We start from the raw sequence: 24,416 nt of genomic DNA, 5'->3' as shown, positions 1-24,416 counted from the left end.
TGTGGGGTGAATAACTGCCTTCTTGAAGGATAAATACAAGAGGATCAACTTCGAGAAACCATTAAGACTTAGCAGAATATGTTTGGGATATAGAAAGAACAGAAAACACCTGTTAAAAAACAATGTACTAACACAGAAAGGAGTTAAAGTATCACACAAGACACCTGAGTCCAGAACTAAGCCAAAAACTCAATAGTCACTAGGTAGCAAAGCTAACTTCTACATCACAGCAAAAAGTATTGACTCTCTTGAATGCATAATATGCTCATTCTTATTATGCAGTTCAAGTCTTCTGTTAATAGGACTTAAGTACAATGCATATCCTGTTTTTTAGGCCTATTTTGATTGTAGTACTGAAACTGCTTTGCTGTGAGTCTGTTATATATTATGTAGTCTGGTTTTGTTTTGTAAAATCTATCTGCAGTGTTTGAAACGGCAGATCATGGTTTTGATATCTTGGGTCAGTTGCATTGCAGAATACACGCTAGCTATCTGTTGTTGATACTATGAATATCAATGATTGTTCTTTCATGATACGTGATCATGGTGATCACTTCTATGCTGAAGTGTATAATTTCCATTTCCTGTGCAAAAAAAATAGCAATAACACTTCTCACAGAGTGTCTGTCTGACGTTTAGTCATACTAATCTTGCATATTTGGCTGCTAGCGGTTAATGGGGCCAAAGGTTTCATTGCCCATTTCTTGAAAGACGTGAAGTTGTCAGCCTCAAAAACATAGAATGGTAGCTCCTTTCCTCAAAAACATAGAATTGTAGGCTACAACAACAGTCCTGAGGTTTCCGCTTACTTCATATAATGTGTATCATCGTTGATTCTTAAGAAATCCATTGCATTAACTGTGTTCATACTGTTATGGTTAGTGGACGGGGCTATTGAGGTGTCTAAGAATATAGTGACATTTGCAGATCTCAAAAGCTTCAAAGCTAGAAGTAGGAACTGAGGTGTTTGCTGAGGTGTAGGGCAGGGGTTCCCAATCCTGGTCCTAGAGACCCACACACCTGTTGGGTTTAATTCCAGCCAAGCTTTCAGTTACGTCATTGAATTTGTAATTGACTGAATAACAGGAGCAATTGGAACTGTGTGATTGTTTTCAGGCTGAAAACCTACTGGAGGTAGGCTTTTTACTCTTTCATTTCCTAATTCAAATTTAAATCAAGTCCCAAACTATCGAGTTGGAAAAAAATACTTGAAAACGTTCCAATCAAGCAGCTAATTTTTTCAATTACGGCTTCGATTTAGTAACTCAGCTCAGCTGGTCACATCTCAGTACCAAAATTAATTCATTGACGTTCAAGAAAAGTTTGAGAAAATTCTAATTAAGCAGAAAATCATGAACTTTGTGAAAGTACTGTTTGTCGCCAGGTTATTGCCAGTTCCCACGGACAGTGAAGTGATGTGGCCCTTCCTGTTGGAAGCAGTTGGAAGCTTGAAACTGTTGGAACTGTTGGAAGCAGACCTATCTCTCTGCCCCTCTAAAGCTCCATTCGGTATTCCAACAAACGTTCTGCTACAAAAGTCTATAAGAATACCCATAACATTCTGTCTTGATGCCATCGTAAAACCAAAGGAAACATTATGCACAATTGAAAATGTACCGCCATTAAATAATTATTGTTTGTATAAAACCAGTTAAACAAGAGAATCCTGTTCTGACACCAAATATAGTGGAACGTGATTTCCTTTATAAAAGATTCCTAGAAAATGGTCTCTTATGGTTAGTGGAGGCATTTTGTGAATGAAGAGATAGGGTCCCTTTCACTTTATAGCATCCAGATTTATATAAAGAGAGACTTAACTCTATGTCATATTCTGTTTGGTTTGGTATAAAGCTCCTGAAGCTGTATAAAGGATTATGAATATTTGGCAGTAGTCTGTTTTTTGGGTTGGTCATGACATAGACCTCTGAAAAGCCCTGTTTGTAAATAGAGTAACTTGTATGTTTTATGTTGTGTGCTGTGTTTAGAGTGTGTTATTGTCATTGTAAATAATTACGTGTTTGTCCCAGTTTGTGTCTACTTTATGACTCCTTCACCAAAGCTATGCCAGAAAACAAACATCTCAAGTTCCTCCACTTATACCATGCATATTCTCTGCATTTCTTTTCCAATTTGGGGGCTGTGATTATTTATTTTAACTATTGATTATCCCATTTGGTCTATCTTTGGCATTCCCGCTGTAGTTTTCCCTGTTCTGGGCAAACAAGATTTAGTCTTTTTAGCTTACCAGTATAGAAAGTTCCTTAAAGCCAAGAAATGCAGTTAGGTAGAACATTCTTTTCAGGAATGATTCCAGAGCTTTATTAACTTTTTGTTATAACAAAATGACCAATTTAAAAAATATATATTTTAAATTAAGAATTAGTAGTCATGCATTCTGATATCAAAAGATGAGTAAGGTCGAGCCTTGTCAGTACTGGAATGTGGACTACTCGTACTACGTGGAAGAGCACCGAAAACAAAATCTTTTTTTTTTTCAGGTGCACTGACATTTTAGTGATCACACATGACACAGGTAAATACGTGATGTAGACTTCAACATTTGTCTTCAACGGGGCTGGCCTGCTGTGAGAATCAAAGACTGTGTAACCACTGTTGGAAGCAGTATAAGCTGTACCTTTGCAATGGATGTTTTGCACCAGGTTGCAGATGTTGTCTGGTGGGATTCTGCCCCATGCCTCACATGCTTCTATAGCATGGAGATGTGAACACTAGATGCTACATATTCTGTACGCCATCTCAGCTTAACCCAGCTATATTCATGTCACATCATGCAGGTAGGGCATCCATCATCATTTCCTCGTATTGCAAGAAACCTGCTGTTCCACTAACAGCATGAGGAAGTACACTGTTCTGCTAGGATTCTGTGATGTATCTATCTGATCAGAATTCGATCAATGCGGTGTTGTGAAGTCATGTTGCCAAGAATCACAGCAGCAGTTCTGCAGCAATTAGACACTCCTGCTGTGGCACTCACTCTTGGATCCCACCAACAACTTGCCTGTTGTGCAATTAGCACACAGTATCATTCAACATGTCTGCACCACACTCCCTGGTGTCCATCAAGGTGGTCTACACAAAGCCTTGATTCACTGCTAAAGACGACTTGGGTCCCACAGCTGGAGTATCAAAGAATCAACCTGAAGCAACAGTCTAGATTCCAACATACTACACTAAGGCTTTTTTCTTTTCATATTTGAGGTATTTTGGTTCCTTTCTGTATTGCCATTTCTTGATTTTCACCTGGCTTGACATTCGATGGGTTAAGTCACCTCTGCCCTACCGCCTCTTGCGAATGAGATCGATTAAGTCAACTTTAATCTGTCACAGTCTGTCATGAATTATAAAGTTATCAAAATGACACCAACAACATAAATATCCAAAATCCATAAACTTTATTTTTAAAGACATTTATAAATATAATGTTTGAATGTATTTTACATTATTTGAAGCACATTTTGTACAACTCCTCTGAATATTTTCTCAGTTAAAGACTCAGTTAACAGATTTAAAAAACTGGTATGTGACCTAGTTCTTATTTTGCCTCTTTGGAAAATTGATGTTAATGTTGCTCTCAACACACTTTGTATGGTTCGCATCACAATATTATAATAATATATCAAGAGCACCATTCCTTGTTTGTGCTACATGTATATCTTATCTTCAAATGTCATCCGGTTTATAAATGGTTATAAACACACTCTTCATGGGCGTCTATATTTAACTGTGGTTCACAGTGTGCTTGTGCCCTAAATGTGACAACAGCGTAAATTCAGTTCAGTTCATTTATTTTAACATCAGTTAATCCTGAGATCTCTACTTACAATTTTTTCTACCTAAAGTACAAGATGTTTAGTGGTAACCACATTTTGTTTCAACCATTCAAAATTGGGAGGAAAAAGAAGAACTATTTGGACTTTTATTGGTATACAAAAAGAATAAGCATTGTTACGTGTGTTACACCTATGAAAAAGGGACAATTCTTTCTGAGCTCCAAAGACTCTCATATAAACCAAAATTCTTAATACTGATTTTACTTATCTGAACTTCTCAATTTAAAAAAATATATTTACCCAATTTGGTCATTCTTAAAAAAGTAAAACATTTTTCAATTGGAAGGGTAAATCAACAGGTACAAATTTGAATTATCCAACTAATTAACATAGTTATAAGCTTCTGACATCCTTTAGATAAATAGATGAATATCCAATGGTATGAGATGTAGACTGCAAACTGGGTAAGGTGTTGATTTAATCATCGCAATGTACCCCTTACCATGTGTGGACATGTCCTGCTGGAGAATGGTACTAATGGTGACTGTTGTGCGATTCTGTGTGCATCCTGCTGGGCTCTGTTTTGTTTGCAGAAGTCACACTAGTTGACTAGCTGACAACAACATCCTTTAATCTATTTGGGTCCCAGAATATTGTCATCATCAGCGTCCTAACAGTGACCTTTCTGGTGCTGCTCTTTGGTGTTTCCATGGCATTTACAGCCGCTTACTCTCAGGTTCATAATGATGAACACGGGTTTCATTAATGTTGATGTGTCACCTGGTGCAGTGGATCTGCAGAATATACTGGCGGATTCACAATAATGTCTATGATCAAGAGAGAGCACTTCTGGCACCTTTACTAAGTAGAATCTAATGACACATTGCTTCTCCATCCTCTTGTAGTAGGGCAGTCAACTGTACTCCACAACTACAGTACATGTACCACATTCAGAGAAGTCAGATACTCACAGTTTTCACTTCAATTTATTATGTACTACCTATAGACAGTATTACACATACTCTAAGTGATAGTAAAATTCACTTATTTATTGACTTGTCCTCATTTAATGGCAACGTCAGCTCAAAGATTTGGTTCAAACCATCAAATGGAGACGGGCGTGCCAACAAGCGGACCCTGCTGATTAACGCTAGGATGAGAGATTGACTTGTCCTCATATCATTGGGTGATATTTTAGCAGGGAAAGCTCATATAATCTATGGCAGTTCATTTTGTATTTATGCAGTACAACCTGTGGCAAAAGACACAAATTACTATGAACAAAATACGTGATTCTGTCCTTCCAAAATAAACTAGACTACTGACATAGGAATTGAGAGAAGGGCTCCTATTACTGCATCATGATCGGCAGAAAACTTGATGAGTTATGACACTGTCATCATACATTACAATATTAATTAGGTAATTGTCGAAATATTTGCATGTTGCTTTTATCTGGGACTCTGTGTGTGATATTTTGGCAAGAGCCCATTAAATGCAATATGGGGTTATTGTATAGAGAGAGTAAAGTTTTGAATAAATATAATATAAATAACATTTCATTGCTGTCTAGGTAAACCCTCATCCCAACAACTCATCCCAAGTTCATAAAAGCTCTCATATTCCAAGTTCATAATGATTACTAATGCAGAGCAGGCAGTCGTATCACAAAAGGGTTTTGACAGCAGCAGAATTATTTACAAAACAATGCGTTACACTAACATTTGCCGTTTTAATGAATATGTTATTCCTCATCTTCATTTTCTGGCACGTTCAAGGTGACGTCTTTGTTGTTAAGTGGTTTAGAGATGGGTTGGAGTTCTGATGGCATGATGGGGGTCCTCGACCTGGGATGGCTTAAAAGAAAGAGGAGCTCTCATTTGATCCATACAGTACCTGCGATTTTATTCAGGCCTTTGATACAGTGGTATACAGATGCTGCCAAATTTAGTTTTAAGCATAAATGTGGCCCCATTTGTTTTTCGCGGCAGGGCCCAATCACTTTCGGCATAAAAGCTTTTTGATAAAAGTTACTAATCGTAGACAAGTGGAGGGCCAAAGAGTCTCCTTCAAGAACCGGAGCAACTGATCTCAGCTGATTATTACATCGTGCCCAGTTTTAAAATGATAGATAATCTTGTGTGACACTCCTCACCCACCACACCCATCCTTCACATCTCTTCGGTCTTTCAACACCCTCACCCAATGGAGCCATTCAGTACTCGACACACTGTCAGCTCCACTGTGCCTAACAGGAAAATCAGCACCAACTGGAAGAGTGCTGCATTACCCACTGACAACACTGGAAACTAGGAGGAGCCTAGCAAGTTATATTAAATTTATTATTTTATATAAAAAACAGTATATGTCAAAAATATTACATCCAAAAGAGCCTTTTTCCATTGTGAAACGGGATGTTGAAAGGACTCAGTTTAAGTCAGATTAACTTTATTAACCCTCGCCCTTCTGTGACCAAATGTGTATGAGTCATTTGAAAACCTCATGGAAATAATGAGCTGCTTGTTGTCTGAACTGATATGACGCAATAGGGTCCCCTATTGAGGCTGCATGGAAGCTTTAAGGCCTATATAGTAATGCAACATTAATTCTCTTACCGGTATATCCTCCAGACATAAAACATGACTGCGGATGCGAGAATGATCACTGTGAATGTGGTTCCTACTGGGAAAAAAACAATGAAAGAAAAAATTACTAACCAACAATGCAGCAATGCAGCAATAATTAGTCGTTTGCTGCTCTAGAAATAATTTTGTTTTTGCTTACCTCCAGCTACAGCACCAGTAACTGAGGAGACAGAGATTTCTGAAAAAATAAGAATCAAAACAGATGAAGCTGGCAGAAACAAACATATTAACCAAAATCAGTGTAAAAGTATCTGAAACCTCACCTCTGTTTGTACCGATTCAACATGCAGTCAAGTGACTGTGTCTCATTTATATATAATTACTCAAATTAAAACCAAAACATCCTGAGTTGTTTTTCTTTGGTTGCAAAAATAATATTCTGAGTCAAAATGACTCCGTTTGTGATTTACAGTAAATAACCAAGTGTTATTTCTCACTCTTCTTAGTATTCTAGGACTGCAACTTAACAAAATCTGATTTGGAAACTGGAGCGATATTACTCTACAGCATCATGTGAATAAAACACAAAGCAAAGTTAAGATATCCCAGCCACATGCCACATGCATTTTAAAGTATGTTATTGAAGATATCAGAAAGAATGCTGTGATGATTAAGGAATTCAGTAACTGTGATGTTATTGACTATTTGCTCTTGTTTGTATCTACCGAGTAACCAATGATCATAATGTTTTTGAAACATTTTATTATGCTAGAGTGGTATACCACTGATTAATTTACAGTAACTACCAACTGTTGACAGATTGTTTACACAAGCAAGATGTGTTGGAAGTCACTGCCATCCCAGAGTTGATTTAAATCAGTGGGAATATTTGCTCCACATGGATACAAAGCTCAGACCTATAAATTACTTTAGCTAAAATGAAACAAATTTAAGCATACGTTTATTTGTGCTGATAGCCCAAACAAGATATCCATAATTATCTTTAAAAGACAGAAAAATGCAAAATTCAAATCTCTTAGAAGATTTTAAAGGAGATGATGAGACAGATGAGACAGGTGAATGGAGTTGATAATAAAATCCAGGAACCAAAATACAAGTATTACAAAGAATATAAATTAATGGGACAAAAACACCAGCAGTACTGATTTCATACAGTGGTTATTAAAAGACCTTTTTGACTTACATTTTTAACAAACTTTAAGAATAACGTAAAAGAATGGATGAGACAGAAACAAACCAGTCACACCAAATCACAACCAGAAGGATGCAGGTGAAACAGAAAGGATGAAAGCCAGAAGCATCACATCTGAAACAAGGATGGCTCCAGCAATGTTAAGCCCAAGGTGTAAGGTAGCAATAGAGCTGGGAATATGACAGGGTGACAGAGAACTGTGTTAGATGTCTTCTTTCAGAGATAAATTCAATTTTTCAATGTTTTTTTGTGAGTTCATTACAATGAAATAACTGTAGGAGCATGGAACAAACTACCTAGCCATTTTAACTTTGTCCTGGTTTTGCTGAAAATCAAAATGTTCATTCCTTCTAAAACAATCAATGGGAAACAGTGCTTTAGCCTCTGTGAAAATAAGGAAGGTAGTCTTCATCTTTCACAAACCTTTTGCACAAAGAGGGCCAAAATGTACTTTTAGAGTGAAGAACGTTCAGCATGGGATGTTATGTAGAAAAGTCCTATACAGATTCATCCATTTGAAATAGTCTGAACAGCTTCATGGACAGTACTAGTTGAGCTTTTTATCTGGCCTCTTATAATCGTTTTGCTTCTCTTCCCACAATAAGATAGGAGACAGGAATGATTCTATTCAATTACAAAACAAATACCTTGATAATGTTAAGTTACACATAAATATTCATAATCTGAGACAACGAACGATCTAGAAGAGTGATTTTAAACTTTAATGAGCTTTAACAGTTACCAGTAAATCAATGCGGCCAATAAAGCTATAACATCTTCCAAAATCTTTAAGAGAGTGTCCAGAGCCTAAAATAAAGCTGAGCAATATACTGCCTTCCTAGAGTATATTACAAAACCTTAGCAGAAACAAAACAAGTCTCTGCAAAACTTAGTGGCAAGTGTTGGTTAGGATAATTGTAGTGGCAGCAAGAATTCTTCATTAAACACAAAAACCAAGATGAACATGCTGTAATCTTACCAACTGGCGGAGTAGTAATTTCTGCTCCCTGAACGGAGTCTTTTTTAACTCCAGGAGTGGGCAGGGATGGTGAAGAGGGCAGTACTGATGGGGAGTGGGCTGGCAGTGACGTAGACGTTAAAACTGAGAAGGTGGAAGGACCCTTAATCTTAAACTCCGCTCCTTCTGTAGTTTCGGATTCTAAGGCCTTTTCTGTTGTATGGCTTTCAAGCTCTGATTGTCAGGTGAAATATGATATTTGTTTACAGAAAAACAAACAAACAAACAAACAAAAAAACATGAATAGGCACAGTCAAAAACAATTAATTACAGATATCCCCACAAATGGATACCTTGCACGAGAAATGATACGAGGACATTAATGGAAAGACAAAGAGTGGTTATTCCTGCGCTAGAGATGGTCAGTACACTGGCATTGCCCAGCGAGCCCAGGTATTGTCATTATACTTTCACCTAAGACTCTACCACTGTTCTGTGTGTGTACCTCCCACCTTTGTGAACAGTTTAGGCTTTAAAAAAGAAATGGACTTAAACTCAGTACATCAGTCATCTAAGGAATGAAACCAGTGAGTGGGAAGCATACAGCGCTAAGGCAATAGCATTCAGCTCAATTTTTAAATCCACAGTATGAAGTGTCGTCTAGAAATGTTTATTGAAAGCTATACAGGTCACTTTCCAAATTAAGTATTTGATGTTTTTTCTATGCTCAGGTACATCATTTTTAAAGGTATACAGGATTCTGGTATATTATATAATGCATTTCATGGCTCGGTAAAAAGGCTGTATTGTATTAGATGCACTGGTTTTGTCTGTTATAATGTTAACAAAAGCTACAATGGTATTATAACTTTTACTTCTACCCTTTGTCAATTGTCTACATTTAACTGATCTCCACAGTTACTTTAAAAAAAAAAGGAAAACTGACCTGTACTTGAAACTGTGAACTCTGTGAGCAATGGGTCGGTTTGGGATGGCATGTAGGGAGACGTTGTTTCGGAGTGAACAATCTCCTTCGTTGTTGAAGCTGGAGTTGTCCTATAGGTACTTGCTGTTTCTGGCTGTACTGCAGTGGGTGTTAATGAGGCCTTTGATAATACTGGCAGTGCTTTTGGAGGACAGAGAAAAAGCTTTTTGAGGAATACTGAATAAAATCTCAGATACAATCAAACTCATCGTTTCACAGCGGAATTTACAGTGCCTTGCGAAATCCTTCAGATGCATGCAGGCACATTTTTTTAAACTTAATAATTTATTTAAAAAAAACTGAATGTTCAGACTGAAGACTTCTAAGGCTAAGTTACAGCAAAGTTAGCGTTGCAATAAACAGCACATTACAGTAAAGTAAGTTACAGTAAAGGTCAGAAGAAAATTAGAGAGAAGAACTGAAATATGCACTGCATTGATTGCATAAGCAGGCCCATTAAATAAGCATTTAATGGACGCAACTCTGGCAGTGAAAACGGCTGCAAGTCTTTCTGGTAAGTCAACACTAACTTTGCACGCCTCCTTGGTGCAATGTTTACCCGTTCTTCTTGGCAGATGTACTTGAGTACTCTCGGGTTGCTCTAGGATTACTTCAACAAATTCTCAATAGGATTCAAGACTTTGACTTGGCCACTCAAGGAGATTCACTTTCTTATTCGTAAGCTTCTATAGTGTGCTTTGGATCCATGTTCTGCTGAATGGTGAATTTCTATCAATGTTCTAGATCTCAAGCTGGTTTTCCTCTAAACTTGGCCTGTATCTTGCTCTATCTATGCTCCTATCAGTCTTGACAAACTTCTCAGTCCCTATTGATGAGAAGCAGTACTATAACAGAATGCTGCTGCCACCATTCTTGACAGTAGTAATGTTGATGACTGAGTGATGCACTATTTTGAGTTTGTTCAAGATGCAACCCTTTGCTTTTAGGCCAAAAAGTTTTTTTTTTGTCGTATCTTTTGCCACATCACTTGGGTGCTTTGTTAGAAACCCCATGTGGGCTTTGGGATGGATTTTTTCAGTTCTATACAAACCCCCTTTGTGGGGTGACTTGGATATCGTTGACTCATGGACATTTTCTCCCATCTCATCCACTCTGTAACTCTTACAACGTCGCCTCATGGTGCCCATCTGAAACCACTTTCCTTCTACCCGACTGCCCAGTTTGCAGGGGTAGCTTGATCTAGGCAGTATCTGGGCACCTTCCTGATCTTAATGATTGTCTTCAAAACGCTCAGAGGTATTAAGGGCCTCTGAAATGTTTTTTTACCCTTCTCCTGATCTGTGTTTTTTCAGTTGTTGTAAAAGCTTCTTGGTCTTCACAGCTGAATCTTTTTATAACTTCTCTACCTGACTGAGGTATGTTACAGAAACAGGTGTATTTATTCTGAAATCATGTAAACCACTGTTATCGTGTTAACTAACTGTGTGACTCCTTAAGGTAGTTTTGCTCACATGTATTGATTTAGGTTTCCCAAAGGATTGGTTTTAAATTCTTATGCAATCATGTATTTTCTGTTTTTCTTCCATATGAAGTACCTATTAACTTTCTCTTTGTTTTTGCTTTGAATGTGTGGACTAGGGTATGTTTATAATAAATGTTAATTGCTACTTCCAAGTTAACACCTTTAAATCAACAAAATTTAAAAACTGTGAAAGGGTCTCAATATTTTTGCAAGGCACTGTTTGTACAGATACGAGAAATGCTGTAGGCTTTCCTCATCTACATTGTATAAATGTATGCAACGTTTAAGACAATACTGAACATTAAAATGGGGTTATAAAATAAAAATAATTTAAATTCTTTAACAATGTACTGCTGATAATGAAAGAGGTAACAACTAGCTTGAAAGAAACGATACATTGTTTAAAAAAAGGATATTCACAAAAAGCTTGTTGGGTTATCTAAAAGGCACCAGAACAGACAGAAATATACCATTTTCTTCTACAAAAAAGTCTCAAAATGTATTTTGTATGTCTTCAAAGCATATGATTCTATTGTACCCAGGGTAATTTAATTCCTTATAACGTACAGTGGATATAAACAGTCTACACACCCTTATTGAAATTGCAAGTTTTTGTGATGTAAACCCATTGTCAGACATTTTTCCATCTTTAATGTGACCTTGCAACCAACAAAATTCAAGAGAAAAACAAACCGATAATTAGGAAAAATAATTGAAATTAAAAAACCTACAACACCCTGGTTGCGTAGGTGTGCACCCCCAACTAATACTTTGTGGGAGCATCTTTTGCATTTATTAGACAAGTAAGTATTTGTGAATAAGTCTCAATCAACTTTGTACACCTGGACTTTGCAATTTTATCCCACTCTTCCTTGCATAAAAATTCAAGCAGGGGATCTCCTGTGCACAGCCCTCTTTAGCTCATTCCACAGGTTTTCTATGGGATTGAGGTCTGAACTCTGACTGGGCCATTCCAAGACTTTGATCTTCCTTTTCTGAAGCCATTCCTTGGTTGACTTGGATGTGTGCTTTGGGTTGTTACCATGTTGAAAGGTGAAATTCCTCTTCAACTTCAGCTTCAGCTTTCTGACAGAGGCCAGCAGGTTTTGTGCCAAAAATATCTTGGTATTTGGAGCTAGTCATTATCCCATCTATCTTGACTAGAGCCCCTGTCCCAGCTAAAGAGAAGCAGCCCCAAAGCATGATGCTGCCACCACCATGCTTCACAGAAGGTGTAGTGTTTTTTGGATGATGAGCTGTGTTGTCTTAACGTTAAACATATCTTTTAGATACGTTTTAAACCTTTGTCTCATCAGACCATAAGACATTTTTAGACAGGATTGGATGTTCTTTTTTGTGAGAAATGGCTTCTGTCTTGCCACCCTACCCCATAGCCCAGATATGTGCAGAATACGTGAGACTGTTGTCACATGCAAGGAGTGACCAGTACCTGCCAGAAATTCCTGCAGCTCCTTTAATATTGCTGCAGGCCTCTTGGTAGCCTTCCTGATAAGTTTTCTCATTGTCCTGTCATCAAACTTGGAGGATCGTCCTGATCTTGGCAATGTCCCTGTGGTGCCACATTTTCTCCACTTGTTGATGATAGTCTTCACAGTGCTCCATGGTACATCCAATGCCTTTGATAGTCTTTTATACCCCTCTCCTGATCGGTAACTTTCAACAGTGAAATCCCGTAGATGTTTTGTCAGCTCTTTGCAGACCATGGCTATCCCAGTACGATGCAACCACGAAAGTTTCAAGGAAATCCTACAGGAATAGCTGATTTTTATTTGGGGTTAATCAGAATCACTTTCCTTGATGGCAGATGTATGCTGCTTACCTTTGGACAGGATTTTGAATGTGATTGGTTAACTCTGAACATAGCTCCCATTATAAAAGAGTGTGCACACTTATGTAACCAGGGTGTTGTAGGTTTCTTAATTTCAATTACTTTTCCTAATAATTCTCTATTTGTTTCTCTCTTGAATTTTGTTGGTTGTAAGGTCACATTAAAGATGGAAAAATGTCTGACATGCCTGATATGATTTATCTTGATTTCTGGCTTTACATTATAAAAACCTGCAATTTCAATAAGGGTGTGTAGGCTTTTTCCATCCACTGTAGCCTGGGATATTAGAAATTAGCCTGATCATCTCTTTCAATTAAGAATATCTCATTCTAATTTGTGCTGTTAGTTCTTTTTCTTTAAGGAGGCAAAGGGGTATCTTGATAGGAATATACAATATCCTTATTAATTTTGTCATTAAATATTGCAATTCAGAATCAAGACTACAAAATTAATTTTCACACATAATGCTGACAATGGACTACAAAACAATAATTCACTGCTAGAGCATGACATGAGCATAGCACAGCAACAATGAGCACCATGGATGTCTATGATTAACAGTTCAGGACTGGCAACCCTTAACCCGCTCCATTGGTCCCAAGACTTCAGCTAACTTAAGTCTGAAATGCTGAAACTGATAATCAACTGATAATCGAGCAGAAAGAGTTCACAGATACACTGATATTCACACAGCACCACTGCGTGCACGACACGCCATTGCATGTTACACTTGCAAAATACATCTAGCGTATGGTTTGGTACATCTAAGCTGTCACGATCGCTAACCCCTCCTCTTAAGGGCGCTCCAGCTCTTCCTCGTTCCCTCCCATTGTCTGCACCTGTTCCCTATTCCCGCTCCCCCTTAAAAGCCAGACGCGGACCTCACTCCTGGTTCCTCATTGATTTCCGCATCGTGAGATTCCGGGGGTTCTGCTGCGTCTGGCTCCATTATGGTTTTAACTTTCTGTTCCTGATCCCCTGCCCCGCCGGTCCCGACCCGGCTGATGGTTTTAACCCCTGGATGGATCTCCTGGCTTTGGACTCTGCTCTCCCGTTTGGACTTCAGCTTTGTTTGTTCGCCCGGACTCACTTTCCCAGTACACCAGCTCACCTTGGACACGCCCCCCTGTATCCTGACCCTTTCCTGCATGACTTTTTCCCTCGTGTATCTTCACTATTCTGGTTCGCGTCGTCCGCATAGGGCCCGGAAGGAACTGCTACGTGACATAAGCAACCAAACCATAAGAGCTTAAGGACATCAGAAAGGCTAGAAACAAGAGGTAATAGATCTAAGTATCTCATCCAACTGTTTACTGAAAGAAGCCAGGGTGTCAGCTTCAACAATAATGCTGGGCAGCTTGTTCCATTCTCCCACAACCCTTTGGTTAAAGAACTGCATCCTATGCTCAATTTAAATGGACGTCCACATAGCTTCCATATGCTTCATTGCGAAGATGTTATACACAAACTTCAATGTGTTAACCCTGGTAATCTGAATGTATGCTACCTGCAAGAATCCTGAGTTTTTCTCAGAGTGAGGTCAAATTATATTCTTTACTCCTTTTATGTCTGATGCCTTATATTGTACCTAAACAATTAAAATGACATCATACCAAAACAAATAAAATAAGATTGGGCCACTCGAGTTAGAGGCAAAAATTGCAAACAGAACAGCTGTGTTATACATTATCCTTTTATTTTACTTGAAGTCTATTACATTCTGTCACGATTGCAACACCTCCTCTTAAGGGTGCTCCAGCCCTTCCTCGTTTGTATCATTCCTGCCACCTGTTCCTTGTTTCTTCCCTGTTTCTGTTAGCCTTTAAAAACCAGGTGCTCATTTCACCCGGGGCTCTGCAGCTGATCCCTGCATCGTGTGAGCCCGGGACCTGGTTGCGCCTGGCTCCGTTATGTTTTTAACTTCCTGCTCCTGTCCTTGTTCCCCCCGCCGGTCCTGACCTGGCACCTGATTTTAATCTCCTGTTTGGATGGATTTCCCAGCCTTGGACCTTTTGCTTTCGTTTTTTGGATTCCCCATTTGGATTTATTCTGGACTGTTCGCCTCGGTCACACCTCCCCGGATCACCAGCACCATTCCTGCATGACTTTTCCCTAGTGTATTCCTTCCTCACTATTCTGGATTGTGTCGTCTGCATAGGGTCCGGATAGAACTGATCATTACACATTCATCATCTCCACTACAGCTTCCCTGTTATTTTTGCCCCGCTACATAGTTCTATAAAAGATTTTACACACAGTTAATGTCACAGTTAATGTCTGAAAAGCATTTTTGTTATTTTAGTGGACTTTGTGCAATCGATCATTCCTACAACATGGAGGAAGGCTGGCCTTATATCAGATTTAGAAGTCTTAACTGCAAACTGCTTGGGGCTGACAGAGATATCTTTTTCTCAGAAATGGTAAAACGTCTATTATCTTCTTTAAAAATCACTTTATGCATGGAATGGCAGTGAATTATCTGAAGTACTAAACAGGTTTGTGAAAAGGTCAGAGAGAATTTTTTACACGAACAAAAGTCCCTTAGTCTGACGCACAAAGGTAAGGTAAAGATAACAGTCAAAGGCAAAGCATCTGAATTTGCAGGAAAGATAAAAGCACAATTAATATTCAGATGTAAGCAATGTGTGAAGTAACAGCACTATGAGCACTAGCAGTAATAACAGAACAAGCATGGAAAACATTATGGTTATCATATGGAATAAAGCAAATTACCAGAATTATGGATTACACACTATAATAATTCATGTTCTAAATATAATGTTGTGGTCTTGCAATTATCATGTTATACCTGCTGTGAGAGCTTATACAGCAGCTGTTCCAAGAGTTTTGAAATCAAGATTATTCCAATGGTGGTTTAAAGGCACTTTTAGTATTCTATTTGTATTTGTAATTTGTAATAAAATAAGATTTTTAAAATAATACCAGTAAATGTAAAATGTTGTCTTCTGGGTTAAGTTTGCAAAAGTTAAGGGGATGATTTTGTTTCTCTGCTGGCAAAAATTATATACAGCAACACTATACCCAGTGAACACAGACAAGTACAATTTCAATAAATGATTCCATCTCCTTAGGGCTCAGCTACTGTACATACAGAGCACAGTTTGATTGGTCTTTGTCCAAGGTGCTGTATATATTCATGAACTGCAAAGCAGAATACGCACGATGAAAGAACAGTGTGGTAAGAAACATGAAAGTAAAATTCTAAAGCACCTACTTACCTGACGTTTTTGTTCTTTTTAACTTTGGGTCAGCTATTGCAGTGAAACAGAAAACATAACACATTTTAGTGTACAGCTGTATAACTGTTGACAAAATCTGTAATTGTAATGTGTCAAGAGAAGTAGGTAGTCCCACTTAATTCCTGAAATGAACAGAAAAAAACATTTTTCTTTTGGGATTACATCTGACCATCTAATTCTGTAGTAAGTTAGCTGTGAAGATGATAATTGTGAACCATGCTTCCAGTTTATGTAGAGAAATTACAGTACATGTCTTTTGTATAGTTATGTTTAGTATGATTCTAAAATAGGAATAAAAAATGCTTGAGCTTTTCATTTATGATTAGAAGATGATACTTGTAGCAGTATTCACCCCCTTCCAGTGATTTTTGTTAATTACAAATGACATAATAAAGTGAATATTTTCATACTCAAATGGAATACTTTTAGGAGTGAATGTTTAATGCCAGTGAAGAAAAACCAAAAACTAAAATATGTTGAGAATAGAAGTATTTACCTTCTTTGCTGTGACAAACCTAGGTTCAGGTGCCCAAAATTACGTTAACAAAATACACAATCAGTTGAATTGCCTCTATGTGCAATAATAGGGGTTCCTTGTCATTTCAGAATAAAAGCATTTGTCCCTATAAGGTAACTGAGTGAGACATTTGAAGTAAAGATTTTATCAGACACTGCTAGTATACTTAGTGGGATCAGGACTGCACATCTTTGACATGCTTAAGAAGAAACAAATGTTTGCACCCTAAAGAAGCCATTTGGCCTCACTAGTGCACTTAGGTTTTAGCAACTAATTGACCTTAGGATCTCATCTGGTGGGTTTTTCAAAGACGTTATGATATTGGCTTTGATAATTTGGCTGGATAAGATGGTTCCAGTCTCCAACAATGCTATATTTAAGGATGAGCCTATTCTTCTCAATTTTACGTGACCTTAAGACATTCATAAGGTTGTCTTGCCTTTTAAGATTGTGAAGCATCTTCTGCTGCTTCCTAAACATACATATCCCTGTTGCATCTTTAGACCCTGTGATTCATCCGCATTGCTATTTCTGTACTGTGCATCGTTTCAGTTGCATGATGTGGAATTATTGTATGAACTAATTTATTTAGGTTTACATCTCTTTACATTATTTTATTTTTGTATGCTTCGGTCTTTTTCATAGCTGGTTAAATGATTAGAACATAAGTCATATTGGATCATACAGTGAACCCCAATCATGTTTTCATTCTTGAATAATAGATAGTGCTTCTGTTTCATAATTTTTTATTCAGGCTGAGGCCCTTATAAATGTAAGTTTTTTTTTTCTATAAGTTTAACTTACATACTACTTCCTTTTTTGTTGAAGGCCTTGTGGTTTGCGTTGCTCTTTTTCACTATACATACAAAGCACTTTTTCTAGTAACCAGGTGGCTAATTGTGATTTATTTCTCACGAATAAAAAGAAATCTAGGACACTTACTGATGCATATTAGGTTGGACTCCGACCACACAAGTGTGTTATTCTTTTTCACACAGCGAATGAGATTGGAGGTCCCAGCTTTTCTAACATAACCCACAGAGCAGTTGTAGCGAAAAACTGCCCCTTTGTTAAACCTCCTGGCTAGATTTGGATGCTCTGTGTCACGTACTGGGGCTGGGGGAGAGCAATACCCTGTCTCTGAAAAGAAAGAAACACAGCCAGTGAGTTATCAGGTACAAAATGCCTCTGAAATTCAGCCCTAGTATATAATCTACCTACAAAATGAATTGGCCTCAATCTGAAATGCTCCTCCACAACAATGCTCACAGCCCTGCTACATGAATATATTTGAACTGATAATATAAAACAATAGAGATCAGTTATTGTTGCACAGTATATGTTGTGGCCATAAATGACTGGGAGAAAATCACAAAAGTGCAGAAATCAAAGCTCTTGTTACATAACACAACTGTCAAATTCCAATTATATCTTCTTGTGCCAGATTAAGGACTGTTAATGGACAAAAATAATCTAAAGCAGGACAAAATCATAGACAGGACACCAGTCTATTGCAGCTCATAAAACACTATAGTACACCCACGCACTTTGACCTACTGTGCCTTCATTGAAAACAGTCTTTTCTTGAAAATGAACTAAATATGTGATATTGAGTGGAATACAGTGCCATAAGATTAGGGACAGTGAAGTCAACATTGCCATTTTTGCATATACTCCAGAAATTCGGATTTGAGATGATAAGAATAAATATGATGTTGCCGAAAGTCACCCTTTATTTCTGGGTATTTCTGTGCATATATGCTTTAACATTTTAGAATGAAGCCTCATATTAATCTTTTAATCTCAACCCAGAATTGCTTGAGTATACAGCAAAAATAGCAGTGCTGCCTTCACTGTCCCAATACAATACCAACGGAGGGCACCGTATATCTAAGTGCATGGACTTACTGTAGTGTTAAATAGACTGCTGTCCCTTTTTCCTACTCGGGCCCTTCTGGAATTTGTTCTGCTACGGTTCATACTGGGAATGAGTGGCTTTCTCATTACAGATATGCGTATAGATGTATAGATAGTCTCTAAAACCACAATTAAGACTCATATTATAGGTCTGTGTTTAGCTCTTATTCATCTGGGTTATAAATTGGGGTGATATTACTCTTAATTTTCAATACATTTCCTTTCACAAGATATTTCAGAAGAGAAAAAAAACATTTTAAATATAATGGTGGTCCAACTTATGGGGCCATATAAATAATCTTACTAATATGCAGTCACAAAAGCTATCTGACAAGTTCAAAAGCAATTTGCTTTACTTGGTGATCTCATCATATTAGCATTCTTTATATTTTCTGATAAACTGACCTGCCACTTATTGCATTTTGAACTTATTTATGTTTTTTTAATACAGCAAGTGGAGCTGCTTTTGTAGCTGAAACAAGTTTTACCTCCATGATAATGCACAGATCGAAAACAAGGAGAAGAGCATTCATTTTCATAATGCAACTTTACTTATTTTAATTAAATTATTGTTAACTGTTTTAATTACACAGGTTTGGTTGTTTAATGCATACAAATGTTACCAACAAGCTCTACACCAACAGCAATGCAAATGTAATTTCAGATATTTAGGCGAAACAAAACTTATAAACTCCACTTTCTTTGCCATAAATAGACACACTGTATTATGAAATACAACTTTAGAAAGAAGTTATAAGACTGTTATGCTTTCCATATTATTTTTTCTGGAAGTGTGCACTTACTCTTTTTATTTTTGTTGCAAAAAATACTTAACTTATTTTTTAAATTAGCCATACCAAACACTTCAGGACATTGAGATCTGTACTTTACCCAGATATTTCTCATTTTCACTGGTCACTCTGCTCCAACAGCAAACAGATGAGTATCCTAAAGTCTGCTAGCTATGTGTCTGAAAACCTTAATGCCTGCGTTTGACAAATTCCTGAGTTTTTTTATATATATAGTAGTTGCTCCGCATACTAGCAAGATAATTTACATAGAGATATCCAATTAGATTAACAGAATAATACGGGAGGCCTGTATTTGGCACAGCTGGTAAAAGCACTTGGCCAGGGGCAGACTTGGCCAGCTGTGAATTCTGTGAATAGGGCACTATTTGTCACACTCCTTCGACTCCTGGGGTATGCACAGGCTGTGTGGATGCCGTCAAACGAGGAATGATCCTCTCCTGTAACTGACACTGAACCTCATATATTGACCAAAGATTAGTAAATTAGTCTCAAGACGGGTAGCACAGCCTACTTTTTCTCATTCTTCCCCATGTGTGGCTGTGGCATTTGTATCTAATAAAGGTTAAAACAAAGGAAATGAAGGACTAGAGAGAAAACTTGTCAGCTTTGTTGCAAATATATTTTTATCTATACACTGTAGCTCTGCACCAACTGCTTTGTTGCCTTCTTTGAAAAACCCATATATTTTTGGTCAATGGGACTTGAGCCTAAACAATGTATTTAAAGGGAAAAGAAAAAAAATACCACTTTATACCGTTGAAAATATTTCACTCTTCTGTCTGGTTCTCAAAAATATTCCTAACCTATTGCCTCTACTAGTTAATAATTACACATTTGCACTCTATTTCTACATGTATTTTAAAGCCATTTTGTAGTTGCATATAGAGTACATATATTTATGGACAGCAACTCTAATTAGGTCAGTATTTTATATACAGTGAAAATCAAAGTAAGCCATTATACTCTAAATACAATTTGAAAATAATCCATATGCATCAAACCTATTTTTGTTGCCTATTTATTTAGGTTACTATACAGTACATACAGTCTAGCCTGTTTATATTATAATATATAACTGTACCTGCCAGAGTGTTAAAGAAAATCAGCTCAATGTAAAAGTCACTAGGAACGTCTCCAGTCTGAAGCAAATTTAAAGTTGCTGCATACATCATATTTCTCACAGTTTGTTCATGTGTATGTCTGTACATGTGTTGAACTATTCAAGAACTTTCAACAGTAATTACTGTATGTGTAATTCAAACAGTTAAGAGCTGTGGGGCTAAACCGTGAAAAGGTGTAGAGATAAACCCTGATTTAATGGAAATAAAATGCTATTACTGATTTAGTTTAGTGAATAATATTGTAATATTATTCAGTCATATGAGTCAAACATCCATAAATCAATTTTCTAACTGCTTTTTCTAATTCAGGGCTGCAAGGGAGCCAGGGTGCATCCAGACAAGCGTCAGATTAGGGTAACGGCAACAGTAACCATGGTAGCAGTCCATCACAGGGTACTCGCTCGCACCAGGGCCAATTTTCCCAGAAGCCAATAGACCTACCAGCAGGACTGTGGGAGGAAACTGGAGCACCCAGAGGAAACCAGCAGGGACACAAGGAGGACATACAAACTCCACACATATAGCACCCCAGGTCCAAATTGAACCCAGTTCCACTGTGCTTGTGTGAACCAAACAGTAATTTAAAATATTAAGTCTTAACTTTTTTGTAATACGAAATGATGGCGTCAAAATAAAACGCGTTATGTCTGGATGATTCCAACAGGAGATATGTTTGTGATATATAAATATGAAAATATGTATATAGCTATATATAATATTACACATATATTTAGTAAAATATTTTGTGGATGAACTGTGGTTTACAGGTGAGTAAGAATTTTATTTTTCAATATGGTTTCCTTGAGCATCCAATCATCCTTCCTATACTGTACATAGATTCATTCATCAAGCTAGTAAGAAGGAACTCCAACAGACCCAACAGACAGATCTTATAGTCCAAGATCTGGGCTACAAGATCTGTTAACCTAGAGACCAACTCAGGACCTGATTCTTCAATATACTGTTTTCCTTGCTGCTAGAAACTTTCCATGATCTGAACATCAATAACAGCGATAAGGTCCAAGTAGTAGTATATCTCTTTTTAAGTATTACTGGAAAAATACCATTATGTCTATTCATCATGTCACTCTATTCAGTGAATTATAAGCGGTCGAAGTTCTGCCAGTCTTCTGCCTCTGTTACCTTATTATTTTTAAACCAAAGCAGGTCTGAGCCACGCTGTCCATGTTCTCTTTGGTGAAATCATGTGTAAAATATGATTTCCTTACTTTTTCTATTTTCTTTTTATAATCATCCATAATCAACACGTTGCTGTGCTTTTCACTAACTTCTGCCTTAAAACATGTATACGTTCTCTGATTTTTCAAAGTCCTTCCTAACTTGTGTTTCCAGATCAGTGTGCTCTTCAGGTTTATCAGGATCTTAGTCCCCTTCAAATACACAGTGTGCTCTCTTATTTCCAATCCTGCACAGTCACAGCCCCCATCTATTCACACCATACATTTACAAGAATGTTAGTCACTAATTCTAATAATAATTGCACTTATGATAATATAAGTGCAATAAATATTGGTTGGTAAACTATATTCACTTCACCATATCTCTCCTGACTTTATTGAGCTCTTATTCATCTTAGAAAGTGATTGCTTAGGTGATTTAAACACTGAAACAGGGGTGTCTATCTCTAGTCCCAGAGGGCTGGCATGCCTGCATGTTTTTATTCCAACTCAGGTCTTAATGAGCTAATCCAGCTTGTACCTGTCTTAACTGGGCCAATTCAGCAGCTTTCTTGGCTGTCCATGTGCTATTATTTAACTAGACCTGGAATTCCTGCAGACAGTCTGTTCTTCCAGGACCAGGTACTAGTCAGTCCTGCTTTTGAAATGTTCCTGTTTTTCTCACTTCTGCAAAGCAACTTGTCTAAAATTTGTAATGCACTGAAACAGTAACCTTAAATTGTTTTGTTTGAATAATAAATATTTATTACACTTTATAAATTGTCAATAAACCTTCCTGCGACTAGGTTAGAGCTCCAAAATGTACAGGATGCGGTCTCTAAATATTGATTTAGTATCGAAAGATTTTTCAGTATAAAAAGATTTGCTTGTCGTCGTATATTAATAAATATCTTCATGTTTGGAATATGAGAGTTACTAGAAACCACGCAGGTTATGTCCTGTTTTGAGAAATTCTGTATATTTTTGTATATTTGTTTCTCTGGCGGCTTGTTACAGCGTTACAATAAACTTCAAGACATACAGTACAGTAGTAACATTCACATCCAATCATTGACCCGCTGGACTACTTACAGTTAGGCAAAGAACGTTTCCATTAAGAAAAGTTAGTGTTTAACCTATATAAATGCAGTAATACTGTACATACTTCCCTTCTCCCTGCATAGTATTTTCTATTTGAGTAATGGATCGACGTTCTTACGTTTTTGTCCTGAGTTTGCAACACTAGGGAATGTTGCAGGCGTGCTACAGGGTTCGCAGTTAGTGTTCAGGTCCGTCGGAAAAGTAATTAACGCAATCAGGCTAATCATTAAATAACACTCTTCATTTTCTTCTTTCATGTTTGTTTTATGCTACGCAGTAATAGAGTTGGAATATACTTACCCTCTGCCCACACTGTATCATGATGTTTGTAGTTTGCCAGAGGGAAAAGCACAAACAGCGTCAAAGAAATGGCATTACGAGTCATTCTATAAACAACGTCTACAGATGAAACGTTAACAGTAGTATCTCGAAACGTAACAGTGAAGTGAATAACCTGAGCATTGCTGCTCTTTTTTTAATTGATCACGCTGTGAAAGCGAAAGGATTCCTTTTATCTATATTACGTTCTCTCTTGGTGAGTTCTTTCACTTTCATTTTGAGTTTTCTACTTCAGCGATGTCAAGTCATCAGCAAAGCTGGGGCAGTGCACTGCTTGGCCACAACCATACTCTTAAAACATGACCTTTTTAGGCTTTTTTTTTTATACTGTATGTTCTAGCACAAAAATACCATTATTCCTGAAACAGGTGACAAGACGCTCTCTTTGTTGTGGAATGGGAGACAGTTAAAAGGGAGAAATCCTGGTTAACGTGTACTGGTATGGTAAACTATGGTATAACAAAAATAATTAAAAATGCTTAACACTAGTAAAACCTTGGAAGTAATGAACACATGTTGAGTGATAAACTTTCAGTAGAGTGGCCATACAGATTGCACATTTCCTACATTGAACGTTGCCACTGGAAAACTAGCTCATTCGAATTAAGCACACAATTTTGAACTTTGTGAAATCGGACGAGAGTGAGACTTCTCGAGAATTGTGACATGAAATGGCCCTTCCTGCTCACTTGTCACTATAATGACTAATGCGATTTTCAAGCCAATAAGTACAAGTTGTACAGCAGACATTTCACCGCAGAAATGTTCCAATATGATCTGCATGCAGAGTTAACAAGTAAATTGTATGTCTCTGTAAAACTGTCTCAAAATCAAGAGCAATATTTCTATTGGATTCAAAGAGATGTATTAATAAGCCTGCTTCAAGTCAACAGAAGTTTTATTCTGAATCACAGAATATGGCACTGCACATACCTGGAAATTTAATCTATTTTGTGATGTAAATTGAAGGTTTTACACATTACTGTGTACACAGTATTCTACTTTTATTGTGGTTTGAAATACACTCATCTGTACTGATTGTTTTCTAATCCCGTAATACAAAAACATAGTTGCAGCTCCCCTTTAATTGGCTTTGGGAAAATTAGCTCTGGTGTAAGTGTGTGCCCTGTGATGGACTGGCGTCCTTCCCAGGGTATACCCTGCCTTATGTCTGTTGTCTGACTCCCCTGTTGGATTGGAAGATGCATTTGGAAGATGCATTTAGAGGATGGAAAGATGTTCAAATTAAGTCAAAGATAAGTCCATCTTTTTCTTATTTTTAACTAATATAATCCTGGCTGGCCTAA

At 37.4% G+C, this 24,416-nt stretch overlaps 1 protein-coding gene across 4 annotated transcripts; it reads right to left on the bottom strand.

Moving 5' to 3' along the window:
• Positions 1-3,394: 3,394 nt before the first annotated feature.
• On the bottom strand, positions 3,395-23,349 carry il15ra (interleukin 15 receptor subunit alpha). Of its 4 annotated transcripts, none has more exons than XM_088645378.1 (8): positions 23,071-23,347; positions 17,584-17,781; positions 16,104-16,136; positions 9,494-9,673; positions 8,569-8,781; positions 6,576-6,614; positions 6,407-6,470; positions 3,395-5,647 (listed from the first exon to the last, which is right to left on the bottom strand). In XM_088645378.1, the coding sequence occupies exons 1-8, from the start codon at positions 23,153-23,155 to the stop codon at positions 5,536-5,538; spliced, it is 924 nt and encodes a 307-aa protein (XP_088501504.1). In that variant the 5' UTR covers positions 23,156-23,347; the 3' UTR covers positions 3,395-5,535. The 4 variants fall into 4 exon arrangements, with proteins under 4 accessions (XP_088501504.1, XP_088501505.1, XP_088501503.1 ...); XM_088645379.1 differs by having other exon boundaries at positions 6,407-6,473; positions 9,500-9,673; XM_088645377.1 differs by having other exon boundaries at positions 6,407-6,473; positions 23,071-23,346.
• Between the last annotated feature and the right edge of the window lie 1,067 nt (positions 23,350-24,416).

The sequence above is a fragment of the Lepisosteus platostomus genome, chromosome 9 (assembly GCF_059453375.1).
Source record: "Lepisosteus platostomus isolate fLepPlt1 chromosome 9, fLepPlt1.hap1, whole genome shotgun sequence".
NCBI lineage: Eukaryota > Metazoa > Chordata > Actinopteri > Semionotiformes > Lepisosteidae > Lepisosteus > Lepisosteus platostomus.
Note: the sequence above shows the minus strand (reverse complement) of the source record. Positions and strands in the feature narration are given on the sequence as shown.

Bases quoted from the DNA above. Each gene is read 5' to 3' on its own strand.
- il15ra (XM_088645377.1), bottom strand. From the start codon at position 23,155: ATGACTCGTAATGCCATTTCTTTGACGCTGTTTGTGCTTTTCCCTCTG. The intron at 9,674-16,103 runs GTAAGTAGGTGC...GTCCTCCAAAAG, and splicing joins AAAAAGAACAAAAACGTCAG to CACTGCCAGTATTATCAAAG. The intron at 5,648-6,406 runs GTAAGAGAATTA...CTTTCTTTTAAG, and splicing joins TATGTCTGGAGGATATACCG to CCATCCCAGGTCGAGGACCC.